The following is an 18,414-nucleotide window of genomic DNA, read 5'->3' on the forward strand; positions in this document are numbered from 1 at the left end:
CTTTCTAGATAGATTTTGACGAGTCCAAACTCCTTTAAAGGCATAATATATCGATCATAAATGTCTCACCGGGCTGTGTGTTTAGCCGGCAGGTGTTGAGGAAGTCGGCGGTGAAGTAGATGTCGACGTCGCAGAAGAAAAGCAGCACGTTGCCTCCCTTCCAGGCGCGGGCACCGACGTCTAGACCCCGTCCCCGAGAAAACTCCTCGTCCAGCTGCAGCAGAGTGTAGTTCTTGAAATTAACTTCCCTGCCGAGACACAAAGATAGCGGTTAGACAGAGAACCAGGCGACATTACATTTTTGATGAATTTAGTCAAAACAAAAAGAGAATAATCAATCTCTCCGTGGTGAACTGGAAAGAGAATATATAACCGCTTTCATCAAAGCAAGACATCATTTCACGGAGGATTATAATGTGAGATATTCTCACTTTATATACTCGTTATCAGTATCTAAGTCGTTTCAATCCTTGCTGTGTATCTCACTACATTTTTTATATATTCATTGCATTTATAAGTTCATTCATATCAATACTGTATATAAAATCCAAATTATGAACTCACTTGTTCTTTTGCTTGGGGAAATGCAAATGTATTAAGTTTCTCCTATTTTAATTGATGCAATTTTCCTTTTAATTGTTCTGTGTTCCCTTTCTTATTGTATTATTGTGTGCGTTTTTAAATGTTCTTCTAAAGCATTTCTTTGCCTTAAATAAAGCGCTTTTAATCGCCAAAGTGTTTTTAAACAAAACGTTGTGCCAATAACTTGATTTAATTGGACTGAAAGAGAGGAGATACCGGGAGTGGCTGAAATTAAATCACTGACTTACAGAAAGACACAGAAGATGGATATTGATTGATGGTTTATGTGTTTGTTAAAAACTGCTGGATCAACGACCATGAAAAGTTGAAGCATCAGCTTCACGGCCTCAGTTTCTGTGGGGACCAAGCTACTTTTACTTAAGTTTGAGGTAATTTGATTAAACACAAATTTATGAACAAGCACCATTTGAGCACAGTATCAAATTAAATAATATAGCTATTTAATCAGGATTTTGGCACACTGCCACTCTACAAGACAAGGGCATCAAGATTTAGTAAAAATGCAGGAGCCAGCTTGTAGTGCAAGTGTTCAGTATTAAGTATTCAGGTCTTTTACTTAAGGAGAAGTAGCAGTACTAAAGTGTAGAAGTACTCTGTTACAAGAAAAAAGCCCTACATTCGAAGTATCAGCATCAGAATACAATTAAGGTACCAAAAGTAGAAATACTCATAATTACTAATGCACTAATGTGTTCATCACTTTAATGTTACAGCTGGTAAAGGTGGAGCTAATTTTAAACTCTCCATCTGATGTGACTCTGATGGGACCAAATGAAATGCGCTGTAATCTTAAGTAAACTTGTGGATTCTGCTGAGTTTGAACAATGTTTAAAACATTTGGGATAATGCAGAATTCTTACATATTATATCATTAATTACTCTATATGCTGCTGCGTATCTTAACCTACAATTATATATTCTAGCTTATTATCCAATTTATACGATACGATGCGATACAATATGACGTGGTACGATACATTGCAATGCGATGTGATATGATACGACACGATACGATACGATACGATACAATACGATGCGATGTGATGCGATGCGACACGACACGACATGAGACGATACGATACAATACGATACGACACGACACGACACGACACGATACAACACGACACAATACAATACGATACGATGCGACACAACATGAGACGATACGATACGATACGATGCGACACGTCATGAGACGATACGATACAATACGATACGATACGATACGATACGAGACGATACGAGACGAGACGAGACGAGACGAGACGAGACGAGACGAGACGAGACAAGACAAGACGATATGATACAATACTGTGGGATATGATACGATGCAACTGGACGCTGTCACACTGTGTACAGTGCATCTAATGGGTTCTTAAAGGCAACAGAGAGGGAATACAGTAGGCTACAACTTTGCCCTGGCTTTTCCTTTGTGGGTTAATCTAGTCTTGGTAATCCTGTTTTCTGCCCTTTATGTGTTTAATATCTTCCACCCGAACACGATGACCTCAAAAACTTCTTCCAGAAGTTCACATCAGCACAGCATTTTGCAAAACTGATGTCATTTCCCCAACTCCTGGTCTCCTCTCTCAGATTCCAGTCATGATACAAAGAAACTTTAGTGGGTACCAAAAAAAATAATTGGATGAGACAACAAAGCTTCCTCCATCACTGGCCTGAAGTTTTCCACGGATGTGGTGAGAGTAAAGAGACACAGCTGGATCCAGATGTACACAGCTGTGGCTTTTCTGCTTAACCATAACAATTCACACTGATGGTGACTAATCCTTTTCTCATGCATGCACATACACAGACGTCTACACACACACACTTGTATTGACTGTGGTTAGAAGATACAGAGGAAAAACTGGTTTTCTGACCAAGGCAGAACAAACAAGATCTAACATCCTCCTTCAGTCATGTGATGTTTGATGATATAACACATGTGAAACAGTAAAGAGAGAGAGAGCAGGTAAACAGAGGCAGACATACACAGCTTTGTCAGAGGAAACCAGGATGGCCAGAGGAAACACGCTGACTTTGTTTTTGCCAGAGGTTGTTTGAATCATGCTTCCCACATTTCCATCTAGCTGCCTTGAGTGTAGATGTCAGCGAATAATGTGTGTGTTACTGTGTAAAAGCCTTTGTCCATCCATTCAGCCTTGACCATAAATAAGACATAATAAAACCTTTTAATCATGGTCAGGGTAGCCATTAATCAAACATAAACACAACGCCGCTTATGAGCATTTAATTTGTTTGTTTGAAAGTAACTAAAGCATCAGGAACAATTACAAGACGTCCTTATGTACCTACATGTTTAAGTGCTGTCAGTCAGCAGAGTTCAGTCTCCTTGTCTGTCTACAGTTTATGAATCCAAACAGACTCGATCTGTTTCACAATCTACCCGAGTCCCATGGGAGGCTGACCCACCCGCTGGCACCGGACTGTCCACAGATGGTAGACAGAGACAGAGCACAATAGCGCCGTTTGTCACAAATGATGTTAATGCAATAGCAGCTCTTTCACATGTTGATTCAGTCTCAACTTTAAGCTCATTTTTTTTCAAAGATGAAGACAGAGCTGTGAACTTTCAAGAGGAGCATCTCGGTGAGTGAAGACACAAAAACGTCCTGTTTCTTGCAAATAAACATTTATGTTATTCTGTTTCAGAAAAAACATTTTGCCCTCTTTTTAGTTTGACATTTTAGGGGACCAGGGCTCCAGACTAACTTTTTTCACCACCGCTCCAGAAAAACATTGTACACCATTCCATCCGTAGTGACTATAAACCTTCCCCAAATCAATTTGTAGTTGCTTTGCTTTATTATCATCTACAGTTGTAAATGTAAAGTATTAGCATCCAAAAGCTCTGTCACATTACACTGCGGTTCACTGTTTAATGTATCATGTTCCTCTGAACAGAAACTCTTGCTGTGTGTTAAGCTCTGTTAGCTGTAAGCTCTGTTGGCTCTGGTAGCTCCGTTAGATGTGAGCTTTTAGCTCTTTTAATTGTTAGTTCTGCTTAACACACCACAGGCCTGCTGTTCAACAGCTGCTAACAGCTAGCTAGCTCTCGTTCCACCAAATTAAACACGGATTTGTTGTTCAAAGTAGGCCTGTAAGGTGAGTCCACCATCAATCATGATTTAACTTTTGGCAAACCGCCCCTCTACCATCTGTCCATTCAGATTTTAACCGATCGTGTTTTCCTGGGTCTCATAATGAGTAGCCAGCCTGAGAGGACACTCTCCGTTTTAGCGCTTGGTTCAGTTTGTCTCCCCAGAGTCGTACTGGGTAAGATCTCTGTTTCTCCCAAACACATTTTCTATCATCCCAGGGACAATGGGACGCTGTTATTCTTGAGCCATGTGCTGAATAGCTTTGATGAGAACATCAATACTACTCACATATTTGTACATTAAATATGTAGCCAATTAGGTTAATGTAGCAGAAAGGCTGGTAACGTGGGAAAACTGCTAGGTTAGCTCTGTCAAGAGGTAAAGAATCCACCTACATTTGTTTTTACATTTAGTTTTTCGAATTATAAAAAAACCCTAGCATGGCTAAGAATCTGCCTACAAGCACCTCTATAGATCCCAAATTAACACAATATATCTTGTTTGCTTATTGGCTATTTTGATTTTTCTACAGGAGGTTCTGTAAGACCTAATGTGAGATTTAAAAGGTGCTGGAATGCAGATTTTGTTGAAATGTGCCCCAGGCAAGGCTTATCTTTCCCTTTGGTTTCAGTCTTTAAGCTAAGCTAAGCTAAAGAGCAACTGGCTGTAGCTTCATATTTACCTACAGTCATGAGATTGATCGCTTCTATGATAATGATACAAGTGTAGTTTCCAAAATAGTTGAGCTGTTCCTTTAAAAACAGATTTCTGGTCTACCCTGAGCCTTGTTTTAAATTTCAGCAAAGTTAAGTGAGAACATTTGCATGCCGTTAAACAATGAACCAGTTTGAATTTCACTGCAGCCTTCAATTGATTTCTCTGTGGAGGGAAACTGAATTGATGTAAATCTGCCTTGAGAGCCAATATCCCTCACCTAATATACAGATGGAGAGAACACGGGGTTATGAGATATGCTAATATATGCTGATGCTTAAAGAGGGGAAGCAGGAGAGAAACAGACAGCTTGGTAAAACATCTGCCTACAGCCAAAGTTGTCGTTATGTGTCAGTTCTCGAATGGATTAAACACGATGGATTAAGACACTAAATGATGTATTAATGTGTGAGTTTTAGAGGCGCTTGTAGGTTGAGTTTGTCAAATGTGGACAGATGAGGTTTTTCTCTGCCTGTTGAGGCCTGAAGCTAACCATCACCTGGCAGTATTAAGCATACGTGAATCTTCTGCAACGATTTAGTGAGCTGTATGTATTTACAGTACATTTTAACAGACAGTTATAAATAATTAACTAGAAGTTTTATGATTGAGATATTTTTCTGACTGCTGATTTTATTTGGGGGAAAATGTAATTGTCTCTGTTTCCAGGGAGCCTAAATTGATGTATTATTCATGCTGGTGAGTGTACGTTGAGTGTGCTGGCCTGAGTGCGTTAGCTTTTAAAATAATTCTCCAACGTTTTTTTGGGTCCACTAACCCATTTTCTGAGTCTCAAAAATAAAAAGCCCAACGATACAGTATGACCACAGGCTCTGCTGCTGTGTGTCAAGTGGAAAAGTCTTTTTAAGCCCTCGATATCCTTGTTTTCTAAATGGCTTTTTGTATTGTGCTCTTTTTCTTCCCGCCTCCCCTCAGGCATCAACACCCATATCTTGGCCTAAAATAGTCAATTTGTCTCTTGTAGGCGTAATGGCTGGTACCTAGTATGGGCTAAATTGTTGAAATTGTGTCGAAGTGAGGAGCCTGTTAAGAGCTGTCATGTTGCGTCTCAGCAGCAGGCCTGATCCTGTTAGCTCTGCTCAGGACAACGAGGGAGACCAGATTTTCTCTCTGTGTCTCTTTTCTTTCTGCCTCTGTGTAACCATGTGTATGTATTTGCTCTTGTGTGGTTATAGCTTGAGGACTGAGTGCAGACATAGCGCTTATTCAATGTGAAAAGTCACGGCTGTAAGCGCCTATATGTGGCCATATCCAGGCTTCTTTTCAGTCCAAACACGTTCCTGAGATACCAGTGAAGCATTTTTCTCTTGCGGTATTGCTCTAGGGACGGAAACGTTGGTCGGTTGGTTGGTCCAGACTGAGATCTCTCAATAACCATTAGATGGATTGGCACAACATTTTCTCCAGAAGTCCTCTGGCTTTGGTGATCCTCTGACTTTTCATCTAACGTCATCAGTTTGTCAAGTATTTAACTTCTCTGAATAGTTTCTCTCTTTAGCAGCAGACAACAGACAGATCAATGAAGGGAATGGTATTGGTGGAAAATTAAGTTCAAAGTCTGATAATCCGGACCGGGACAATTCATAACAATTCATTCCCTTTAGCTACGTAATGAGATTATACTTGGTGGATAGTGAATAGTAGCAGCCTGTAGCGCACAGCTGATGACCAGTGCTGCTGCCGCCTTTGCTTTCAGACAGAGAAACTGGTTTCCAGTTCACATTGCTGGTCAGTCCCAAGCCCCCAAGAACAGCGCCAAGCTTTGAAGCAAATTTGACATAGTGGCACATGATGCGCACTGGCCCAAAAGGCGTTTTTCCAATCAACTTGCATTGTGAAAGAAGCAGCTTTAATATGTGATTTTTTGAGCGTCACAACCCCTCGAAATGACTCACTCACTCATCTGAATTTGCGCCACTCGGTCCAATCATTTCTGGAATGTCGAGAGGAGCCACGCCGTTAAATTGTTTTATTCCAATTCAAGTTAGTGGTCGGCTGAAGTCTCAAGTGCACATGCGCTAATGAGGCACACAATGTGGAAGCTCCATGGAAAATCAGGCTAATTTTACCAGGAAGTCGAACTTTGTCGGCTTTCATAGGATTGAACGGGGCTCAGCCTTTGACGCTGTGTTTAGATTTTTTCTTAATAGGTCCATGTTCACAATGCCATGTAAAGCAAGCACGAGCATCCCATGTAAATCACAATTGCGCACCCTTCAATGGGACACGAGGTTACAAACAAACGTAACGTGCCTCCACCTGTACTCGTGGTTAGTCCAACGCCGGTTAATTAAGCAACCTGCACCTGCAGGTTCAACAAGAAACTTTGCCTCCACAGACTTTCATCCCCATCACTAAGTCACTTTTTCATCTTGTTTATTTCGGCAAATCATTACGTAGTTTGCATTCGAATGTTGGCCTCACAACCCTGCATAACGTTCCACATTTTGAAGTTCATGCAAATTAAGTTGTTCTAATTGTTTGACAGTTCTGCGTCACCTGGAGTCCCACAACAAGATGTGTACGAACTGGGCGAACTTAAAATTGCGCTGCCTTTCGGGTTCTTTTACGCAAGCCACTGCATCATAAATACATTTGAACTGCCAGCTGTTAGCTCTCCTCAACCTGGGATTGTTTAATGGCTGCAATGACTTCTAAACAACACATTTCTCCTGCTTGTTTGTCACCTGTCTGGTGTTTACAGAGCAGGCAGGCTGGTGTATCCTCTCCGGACTATTGCGCGCAAGAAGGAAAGAGCTTTACAGTGAGCTGGGGAGACAACAGCCTGTGCATGTAATGGAAAGGTAAGTGCAAGCCATAAAAAATGTAGACTTGTTGTGATCACTCTCAGGCTCAGCCCCTCAGGCAAGAAAGCTAAACAAGTTATCAACAGCAAAGTAATTAAATGAATGGGGCCCACGTTGATCTGTAAAGACTCAAACTGCCTTTAAAGTGAATATTAGACAGCTTTTGAAACTCCTCTGTGATTTGTCAATCATTTCCTCTACTCATAATTCTTTCTCAGTCACCTTCAGGTCGACAATATCCTGTTGCTTCCTCAGAGCTGTCAGAGGCTCTTCAGAGAGTTGTTGACCTGAACTGAACTGAACAAAACGCCACAATAGCATGAAAGGCTTAATGGAGAGGCTGCTGCAAGGTGGTGCAGGGGGAAAAAATGAGGTAATGAAGGAGCAACAGAATGATCTCATCCGCCGTTTCTTTGTCTGCCCAAATTTCTGATCCTCCTTTCATCTTAACGTACTACTTCCCTTGAGATCCTTGTTTGTGCTCTTCTTCCATGCTGGGAAAATCTGTCTGTTTTCACACTGAGCGTTGCTTTCCCATCTTATCTTCACACCTGCCCTCTAACTTCCTTTCTCACAGTTTTTCCCCTCAGCCATCGCCTCTCCTCTGCGTCTGACACACACTGCTTATTCATATGTATCGACTGGTATCTCTTTAAAACAGATCAGTCATTCTTCTCCCCACTCTACAAGCTCCATCCTCCCTCGTCTCCCTCTTCCTCTTTATCTCCTGTTGTTCTGAATCATTATTTTTCTGCGTGTAAGGCTCAGAAACGTACATGCCCCCTGATGGTTTTGCGCCCGAGTTCAGGCTTTGAAGTATGGATGTGGAAGCGATATACTTGAAAGTTCAACAGCTGATCCTATCTATTTTAATCAATATCCCTGGTGTCTGGCAGAGTGCTTGAAAACCGAGGCTCTGATTTTTTTGGAGCATTGCTTTCCATCTTGTATACTCTACTTGTTTTGGCTTTTGTTACGGTGGAACTGGTTTGGCTTGTGATGTACACACCCAAATAGTTAGGACCTGTAATCCAAGCACATTTCAGATGTATTTAACCCCTGAAGAGGAGTTGGTAGGGGTTAGAAAGCTGGTGGAGATCCAAGACAATTCAGATCTTACTAGACTCACTGGAAATTCGCCTCTAGTGGTTTATGTTGGCAGCTTATGGTGAAATAAATGCCTTTTTTGGAACAATGTGAGCAGGGAGACTGTGCTACTAAATATCAGAGGTGTGACTGCATGTGATTTTACACACACACACACACACACACACACAAAAAGGAAAAATAGCTAGAGGTTGTCAGGGAGCAAATCACACCACGTTCTAGAGGTGAATTTAATTTGTAGGAAGGGCAGAGTGGAATCAGATCGGCCACTAATGATGCCATCACTGCTGGGAACAGATATTGACTCGTTTGAGAGTGAAGGTGTGTGCGTGAACTGCTTCCTTGAGTTTCAGACCTTCAGAGTGACGACGTTTTGGCTGATGCTCAGCTCTTCTTTTAGGGTTCGGACCTTGTCTTTAGGGTTAAGGGCTGCGGTAGTAAGAATTACCATTATTAATTATTTTAAAAAGAGCTAAATGAGGTTTATTCATTAGGAACTGCAAGCAAGGGCGCTGTATCAGTCAATTAGTGTGACTGATTAGTTGATCGATAAAAGACAATCGCGGTAATTCGAAGTCATTTATCAAGCAAAATTACACAAAATTGGTTCATTACAACGAGACAAAAGACCATGAATCCTAAAGACTTAGTTGATCCTCTGACTTTTCCTTTGGTGGGTTCACATTTTAGGTTTTCAGTTAAACGCCTATTGGATGTATTGCAGTTATATACAGTTTGTATATGTTCTCATTGAGGCAGGAACGTACAGTACAGGGCGAAGTGTCTCCGTGATTAAATGCAGCAGCTTCGCAAGAGGTTACGGACACGTTCAAAGGGTACTATACGGAAATGACTCTGGTGGAATTGCAGCAATAAAGAGGGGCGAGAAGCAATGTCTTTTAGAAAGGGAGATACTGGCACACATTTCCAGTCCGTCCAGTCTGGAAGCTATTTACAGTGTTTCTCTTGTTTGAACACATAAAAAGTGACAGAATAATTATGTAAAGAAAGAAAAAAGGGCACGAGAGAAATCCTGTTCTCACCTACACACACCTGGCCTATCGATGCATCCATTATTTTACACACTAAACTAAATTTACTGATCCAGAAAAATCAATAGATAACTCGATAAAGAAATTAATCTTACTTGCAGCCCAGTTTCACATGCGCACGGTGAGCCTTTATGCAGTTTGTGATTATATCTCTGGACACTGTATGTGTGTATCTGCCTCCAAAATAATGGAACCAAAGGTAGTAATCTTCCCATGATGATTCCCATTCAACTCTACCACAGTCTGAAACCCAGATAAAAGAAAAGTGGAGTACAGAGCTGATTACAGGCGCTGATTCGCACCCAGATAAGCTGCTACATAACCAGTGAATGCATTGTCAGGCTGTGAGAAGAATACAGAAAGCCTGAAAGAGTTCAAGGCAGAGCTGCTGCTCGGAGAGAGAAATTACAGCGTACTTATCCAACACTCCCCTGTCACTGACTCTACCGCCGCTTACTTCTGCTCCGGCTGTTCTTCATTCAGTGTGTGTCCTTTTCAATCACTCCTTTGAGAAGTCTTGCGCACCAAAATCATTAAAACTACAGGTTTGTTTTTGTTTTTGTGTTCTTATTGTGTCTTCTTTGCGCTTCACATGACACATTTAACCTTAGGTGATATTTAACGCTGCCCTTTTTTTTATCTTCACATTCCCCCTCGGTGACAGCAGCAGGCAAAGACACGGAGGGACAAAGAGACGCTGTGTGATACTACACATCCAACTGATTCAAGGCCACACAGAAAAAAAAAACCTTCGACAATCGTCACCATAGCAACCCCCTCGGGGACTCTGCGGCCCGATCCATGGCGGATCTGACTCCTGATCAGCCGGCAGCGATTGTCTCCAGAGGTGTGGGTGTCCATGTTAGAGGTTTTGCGTGAGTCAGGGATGATCACAGGTCTGTTGTAATTTATCTGTGTTGGCTGGTAGCTCTCAGCTCCTCAGTGTGGGTGGCACACTGCTCCATTATTCATCAGACAGATGACTGGCTGTGGCAGGACGCCGAGCCAGGAGGTGTGCATGTGTGTTTAGGGAGTGTGTGTTGTGCGAGAGGGAGACAGATTACAAAATGGGAAGAGGAGAAAATATTTTTACAGAGCGGCTACATGACTGCGGCAGCCTTTTATTTAATTAAATAAATTGCGTTCCACATTCTGCGTCTGGCCTCTAATACAAAGATCCGATTTTGGCTGTGCTTCCAACCCACCTGGACGTGTTCTCCAGAGTGCTGCGGACCTCGCTCATCTGCTCCTTCCCGAAATACACCACGGTCAGATGGACCCGGCCGTCCTGCCGCACACACACTTCCCTGTAACGTGCACACAAACACACAGAGGAAGGGACATTAGGGATGAAAGCGTTCTCGGAGTGAGCGGGGCCGGGTTGCAGGAAGGAAGAGCTCTGTGGTCAAATTAGAGGTTTTAAAATGAAGGCCTCGTTTTAGGTTCTGTCAAGTGTGGAAATGATTAGCCGAACAACAACTCAGATAATTTATAGCTAAATCGTTTAAGTCATTCATCAAGAAAAAATGTCGAGCATTTGCTGGTTCAGCTTCTCGAACGCGATGATTTACTGCTTATCACTGTAAATTTCCTCTCTTGGGGTTTTGGGCTGGGCAGGCATTAAAAAGACGTCATCTTTGGATCTGGGAGTCTGTAATCTTCTTTCTTAGACTGTTTCCTTACATTTATAGATGAAAAGATTAACTAATAAATCCAAAATATAACCGTAAATTTGATTAATTATGAAGATAATCTTCATTTTCAGCTATAATCCCGGCTCTCCTCATTCTGACTCCACATTAAAGCAAGTGAGATTGTACGCGAGTGAAAAAGAGACCAGGTGGGAGATGCCCGCAGGCACTTTGATGGAGACATGTCAAATATATTACACACATGCTGAAGATAATTCAACTCCTTTCTCACAGCAAGGACACATTTGTCAGAGTTTTCCCCAGAAGCACATGGGGGAGAATGTCTCATAAAACACAACTAGATGAGCACAAGCTGCTTTAAAACTGCTAAATTCGTGCGGAAGATGCTGAGTAACCATGAGTAACAGGATTTTCACTGTCATTATAGATGCTGCTGTGTTAAAGGCTCTCTGTAAAAGCTGGCGTTATTAGAAATAATTGATTTTTTGCTGGGATCTGATGAGGCATTCTTCATTTTGTCACTGGAGCCACAAAGTAGAAAAAAAACCCACTTGAAATTATTTCATTATGTGAAAAGAGCAACATTTTCTTTTTAAACTCCAGGGTGCCAGACTGCACATACTTGCAATTTGTTTGCGTTGGTGTGAATTCACATTTTATCTCTGCACTTGGGAAACATATCACAGTGCATCAGAAATGCAGTTATTTTCCAGTCTAAATGTAAAAAAAAAAAAGAATATTTGATAAACATGCAGTTACTTCGCCGTTATCGCACCCCAAACACACACACATTGAATATGTCCTGGCACACCTTTAATATGGATGAGGGTAAAGTGTTTGCTCAGCGACTCGCCGAGTCTTTCAAGTAAGTACACTTCTTTCCATGCCGTATATCAACCACTGCTGGTCTGCCCAGGGGGGCATTTTAATGGGCTGCAACACTGCTACTAAGCAGGATTTACCATGTAAAAAGAGCTGTGATAAGCAGCAGCAGCAGCAACACAATGAATCACAGACATTAAGGAGGATGTTTCCTGAACTGACGCTGAAACAAGCACGTTTTGCTGTTAGCTGATGACATTTGACTGCCCATCAGCTTGTCTTTATCCACAATGGTTTACCTCATACACAGACATGCCTGAATCTATTTGTGGTATTAAGTGGTACATTTGGGATGCTTATTAGCTATATCAATAATATATATGAAATTACACTTCCTGTGGGCATGTGGTGACTGCAAGGTCATCTTTATTCATATTCTTGTCTGAGTCATTTAAATCTCTCCGGGTTTTGTTTACATTCTGATTATGCCGACCGACACTAAAATAAATGAACTGATAAGACTTCAAGTGCAGTTTCAAAATGTTAATTACATGTTTCTTCTCCTTAAAAAAAGAAAAGGAAGCTGGAAAAATCGTCTCTTTCTTCTAATCTCTCCCTCTCCTTGTCCCTGTCTGCCCAATTAAAATGTAAAACTGAAATTCAAACTGAGTTTGAATAACAGAGGATCACATTTTCCTGAATTAGTTACGTGCGACAGAACCATTTTGAATAATTAACTGCGGCGCTTCTGTTTATGTCACAACGCTTCTGCGACTTTGTGAGTACAGTAAGAGCTGGAAACAAAACAAAAAACATTCACACAATGTTTCTGACTCCCACCTGAAGTTGTGCATGAACTGTTTGAACTTGTCTGTGCGTCTGGACAGCGGGACGATGATGTTGATCGGGACGTTGACCGTGTCCACCCTCTCGTTTTTCACCTTCATCAGCGGCCCGAATGGACGGAAGAGGACGAGACGCCTAAATTCATTACTCGACTCCCCCCTGAAGGTCAGCTCGTACAGTGTCCCTTTGTCCTTCTCTGTACGGGTGATACCTGATGGGTGAGACGCAGAGACATGAGCTGCATTTATGCACAACAGCAATATACATTATATAAGCCTGTTGAAAATAATGTGCTCATTCGATTCTTCATCATCTAGGGACTGCAGGAAATGTCTTCTCATCTCCCTCTCGGCAAGCAAGTATATTTCACAAAACACTTAACTGTTCCTTTCAATCTTGTAGCTGCAAATAAATAACTTCTATCAGTTGAACTTCTAATAATATGATGTATATTAACGTTAACTTACTATTAATTTACAAAAATGTATGATGCATGACAAAATGTAAATGCAGCCCAGAATAAAAACTGAGTTTCTGTTTCAAATGTTAGTTTCTGTGGTTATAGTTCCTCCCCTAGTCTTTCTTTGTCGCAGTGATTTTGTTTTTCTAGTTTCCTCCAGGGTGCAGCTTTTGTTTAAATCCCTTGAGATTTCTGTGTTTCTTAGTGCCAAGGATCATGTTGTTCTCTGTTAGTTTTAAACATCCAATCTTAGAAGATTCGCTGGAAAATAAACATTTTTTTAGGGAACATTTTTAGCTTCAGCTCCATCATTATGTCTTTGTCAAATCTCTGTGACAGACTGATACTGTGAGGGGAAGAAACGAGGGCGTGTTAGGCCACAGGAGATATTGTCCATGCAGTCTGCTGCTGCTTGACAAAGAGCCTTAACTGTACATACACATATAATACACCCAGCACACATACACTGAAAGGGAGGCTATTCTGGTCATCCAGACCAATGTTCTCGTTGCTGGCCTTACGTCAGCTTGCCCCTCCAGAGAGATGTTGTTTTCCAATTACTCTGCTATTACAAGGATTATTGCTTGCAAATAGACCTGCTGAGGTCAGTCGGGGTAGGAGGAAAATGTAAACAGAAAGGGAGAACTGAAATTAGAGACAAAAGAGAGACTGGGAGAAAGCGGAAGGAAACACAAAACTGGAAAGTGAGCAGAATATAGAAGCAAAAGAAACTGAACTAAAATTAAAAATCATGAGATGAAAAGTCCAGACTATGTGATAAAATGTCATAATTATGAAATAAAAATGGAAAATAATGAGATAAAAAGTCAAAATGATGAGATTAAAGTCTAAATTATGAGGAAAAAAGTCTAAATTTAGAGGTAAAAAGTCAATTGAGGCGATGTTTTCGTCATTTCTTTCATTAACTGGCAGAAATGGACTTCCATAGCAGACAGACACAAAGAAGAGGGACATAAGTAATAAAGAGAAAGTGAAGAGCAAGTCAGTAAATGACAGAGGAAGGAGGAGGAGAGAGGGAAGAGAAAGATGTCTGTGGGCAAAGATTTACAGTCTGATAGCGGCTTGAAAAATTAAGGCCTTCCTGTTAAATTGGCCAGCTTCCTGTGATGGGAGGCCTCATTTCCCAGAGGGACTCGATAAGCTCCCATTTAATAAGCACGCTCAACAATTTAGACTAAATGCCTTCACTTCCTGTCTCTGTCTTTCTGTCTCACTGCACTTTTCTGTCCCTTTCCGAGGACAGAACTCGGCGGTTGGTGGGTTCGCTTTGCATACCTCCACTGTTTGTGTGCAGTTTCAGCTCACTTGCTTGCTAATGCAGCCCTGAAAGCTCCCTGAAGATGCTTTTGTCAGTCTGGCGATCTAGACTGCCTTTCACTCGTCCGGTTGCTCGGATAAATCCCTGCTTGTCCAAGATTTGCTTATAATCAATGTCCATTAAGCAGCATTAAAAGCCAAAATGTGTGCAGGGTGCAGTCGCCGCTCCTTTAAAAGCAACCTTCACTCTCTTTCTGCCTTGTTGAGGAATTGTAGAGGCTGTTTATGTGAACACACACAAACACACACAAATGTATGCACATCTGTTAAGATCACAGTCACGTAAACACACACATAGATTAGACAGGACAGTACACATGTAAGAGGCTCCCTACAGTGACCTATGGCTCACTTCCTCTCAGTCAGGTGCCCCCATTACTCACTTTAAAACCTCCACCCACTCACACACTGAAGATGGTGACCTTCAAAGAGCGGATCACACACAGCAGATACACACACACACACACACACACTGAAATACCATGCTTGAAAAGATGCTCCGTGTGAATGAGGAGCAGCTGTGTTCATTTCCTGAGGTTCTCATCAGAGCCCTGCAGAACAAACTAGGAGGATATCCTGTACTTGTACACAAACACACTCACATATTTCTGACCTTCCAGGGATTCATGTACACAAAAAAAAGATCAAAGTGTCCCAGGGTTGAAGAAGCAAGTGTAGTATGGTCCTCGGACGCAGAAAAAACAAGTTGTCAAATGCAACCCTGTGTCAGGGAAGTTACGTTCATGTCATGCTTGTTCGTTTTCTCAATGGTGACAAATGTTATTATCTACACGTCAGACTGAGACAGTGAGTTTGTCATTAACATACGTTAGTCGGAGCTAACATGAACATGTACCCTGACTGGATCAGCGTCTTGTGAAACCTTGGTTGGGTTTACACAACGAAAGTACTTAAATTAAACTTAGGGAAAGGTTGTGGTTTCAGTTAAATGTCAAAAGCATGTTCTGGGGGTGCCCCGGTAGATCAGTTGGAAGATTGTGCCGTGTCCTCGCTGCAGGGTTTGAATCACCGGGGTTCAATGCTGCTGTGAAGGACGCAGCTATTTGTACACGGGGTGCACGCTCCACCAGAGCTACTCAGGCACTCCTGTAGTTCCTAATCTGAAGTAAAAGGAAATTATCCAGTTGTCTTTGTGAGAGTGGCAGCAATAGTAACACAACTTGGAAATGCAATTTAAATACTCTGTCAGTGAATATGAACACTCAAGGTCAACATTTTGAATCTTTCCTAATATGTTAGTTAACATTTCCTCATAATGTTAATAGAAAACAGGTAGCATATCATTTCTTACCTTCTACGAAGTCAGATGGTGAATATACTTTGCTCGTCTTTTCGGCTGCACCCCTGCTTTCTTGTTGGGATGATGGCACGTTGAGGCTGTGCAGGGCCGTCTCCAGCACCTCCCCCAGCTCCTCTCTCTTGTCCTTCCTTACGGGCTTCTCCTCGGGGTGACGCGTCAGCCCCATCTCCAGCTGGTACACCCTCTGCAGGGTGAAACTCTCAAAGGGCAACACTGCGTACTCGCTGGGCAGCCTGGTGCCAGCACTCACCTCGGCCTTCGACAGCTGGCTCCGCAGGAACTCCTGGAGGTCCGTCCTAGCTCCCTGAGCTTCACCGAGACCTCCACCCTGCGAACCAGCCCCAGTGTCCTGTACCTCTGCTGGGCCCCCGGCGGCTCTCTTCAGGCTCTCCTGCACTCCTTTCAGCTGCTGGCTACGCTCCTGCAAAGCCTCCTTGAGCTGAGCAATCTCCTTCTTCAAGGAGGAGATGTGGAGGCGATGCTGCTCCTCGCGCTCTTGGAGGAGCACCTGATAAGACTGAACACCAGGGGGTCTACCACTTTGAGCAGGAGCTCGGGCTCCTCCTGTCCCTCCTGCTCCAGCTCCAACTCCCGGCCTTGTGCCCCCCAGGCTGGGGTGGATGGGTCCAGCGCGGGGCAGAGCAAGACTTGGACTGCAGGTCATCACATAGAGGAGCGACAGGGAGCAACAGAGAAGCACCAGCACGACTCCAACACGGGAGACCCAGGCTAGCATACCACGCCGCAGCATCGCTGTGTGTAGCATCAAAACTCAAAGAGTTAAACAGCCACCCACACACACACACACAGAAATATCATGTAACCTCACACACTTCTTCCTCGATGATAACAGTCCATTTGTGATGGCCAATCAATCATGGCCAATCATGGCCATCACCCAGAGCGGAGGCTGGCGACTTATCAGTGTGAGGTCATTTAGTCTGAATTAGGTCATTGCCCCTCCATCCCCTGAGACAGTAACTGGTTTTGTCACAGGCAACGTGATGTGTGAGGGTCAAGAGCTTGTAAAAAAATAAACTTTCTCCCTTTCTGTTCATCCAATTAGCTCCACAGTCAGCTCGAAGACATCATTACATTGTTACATCATCTGTAACTCATATGTGACTCAGCTGTTGCATGTGCTCTGACTCTCTCAGTCAGTCCATGACGTCCTCTTCCTGTCCGTCCGCCTGCCTGTTACCAAGCATATACAGTGTCTCAGGAAATGTCTGGGAACGGTTGAACATTCAGCCACATCAGCCCAGATGAAGCAGGGTGATGCATGGGCCAAAAATGCTCCGTTTCATTAGACAGCAAATCCTGGCTGGCCAGCGGTAGTTTCCTCATGTTGTTTTCCTGACAGAGAAAACAGAAAGCAGATGTTTGTCATTAGAGAGAAAATTATCCTTAACATCATGACCTCCACCAACATTACTCAACGTCACTTGTGTCATTAAAAAATCAAACATGCCAGGCCACTTTCAAAATCTTGGCTTGGGATGGCAAAGGGTTTAACTGCATTTGCCAAACTAAGCATTCCTTGAGGACTGCAGCTCCCGGAAAACAATGTTGTCACTGATGTGTGAGAATGCGAGGAGGAGGGCAAGGGTGTGCGCTTTAAAGTACACAAATGACAGCGTATTTGTGTTGTTGTGAGTGTGTTCAGTGGATACAGGGAAAATATCTGGGTCATATATATTCATCTACACCTGCAGTATACATACAGTAGGTGACTGTAGTGTCGTACTGCTAGAGTGCGCTCTATTTTTAAAACGTATTTATTCAAGTTTAATTTAACCACAGCGCGTCTCGAGATACAATATCTCTTTCAAAAGACCCAAAATTATATCCTTGTCTATTTAAAACCATTACATTCATCATTAAGCATTTCTAATGGGAGTGTTTGAAGGAGTGATACAAAGGCAACGTTTTTAAATAAAGTTTTTCTCATAGTTTATTTTAAGCCCAGGGTTCAAACCTCTGGGTGCTCCAGTTTTCCCCAGCCACGCTGCAAAATATGCAAGTAAAGATAATAGATGGATCGAAGCTTCATATGAAAAGAGAATTATGCCAAGTTCTTAAGAGACATTAATATTTAGCCGTCTTGATAAGGGGCTCCCATCCTGGAGGTCAGGACCTCTTAAAGAGTCCCAGGAAAAATCAGAGGGGTCGCCGTCCCTAAACTAGGAATTGAGAGCCAGGGGATGGTTAGCTTAGCTTGGCATGAAGACTTGAAGCAAGGGGAAACAGCTTGTCTGGCTAATCCAAACAAAAACAGAAGTGTAAAAATTGACTGTTTCTTGGTCGAGTGCAGATTTCCAGCAGAAACTCCAAATTATGTCGCCTCGGACAGAGCCAGGCTAGCGGTTTCCCCCCATTTCTAACTAACCACCAGTGTTATACATGTTTGTCTAACACTGCCATAAAGCAAATGAGTGTAACTTCCCAAAATGTCAAATTATTCCTTTAAATATAGCCTAAGACTACGCTCAGTTGCATGTTAGCATTCGTAGCTTAGCATAAACACCTGAAACAAAGGTAAACAGCTC

At 42.5% G+C, this 18,414-nt stretch overlaps 1 protein-coding gene across 1 annotated transcript in view; it reads right to left on the reverse strand.

Moving 5' to 3' along the window:
• The window catches only part of csgalnact1a (chondroitin sulfate N-acetylgalactosaminyltransferase 1a), a 34,737-nt gene that overhangs the window by 5,654 nt on the left and 10,669 nt on the right, over nucleotides 1-18,414 (reverse strand). The window contains exons 2-5 of the mRNA XM_084383325.1: nucleotides 15,857-17,221; nucleotides 12,741-12,957; nucleotides 10,632-10,733; nucleotides 70-248 (exon numbers count right to left, since the gene is read on the reverse strand). Of these exons, the coding sequence (XP_084239451.1) occupies nucleotides 70-248; nucleotides 10,632-10,733; nucleotides 12,741-12,957; nucleotides 15,857-16,631 (1,273 nt within the window). The 5' untranslated portion in view covers nucleotides 16,632-17,221. The remainder of the gene's footprint in view (nucleotides 1-69; nucleotides 249-10,631; nucleotides 10,734-12,740; nucleotides 12,958-15,856; nucleotides 17,222-18,414) is intronic.

The sequence above is a fragment of the Pagrus pagrus genome (assembly GCF_965226575.1).
Source record: "Pagrus pagrus genome assembly, chromosome: 19".
Taxonomy (NCBI): Eukaryota; Metazoa; Chordata; class Actinopteri; order Spariformes; family Sparidae; genus Pagrus; species Pagrus pagrus.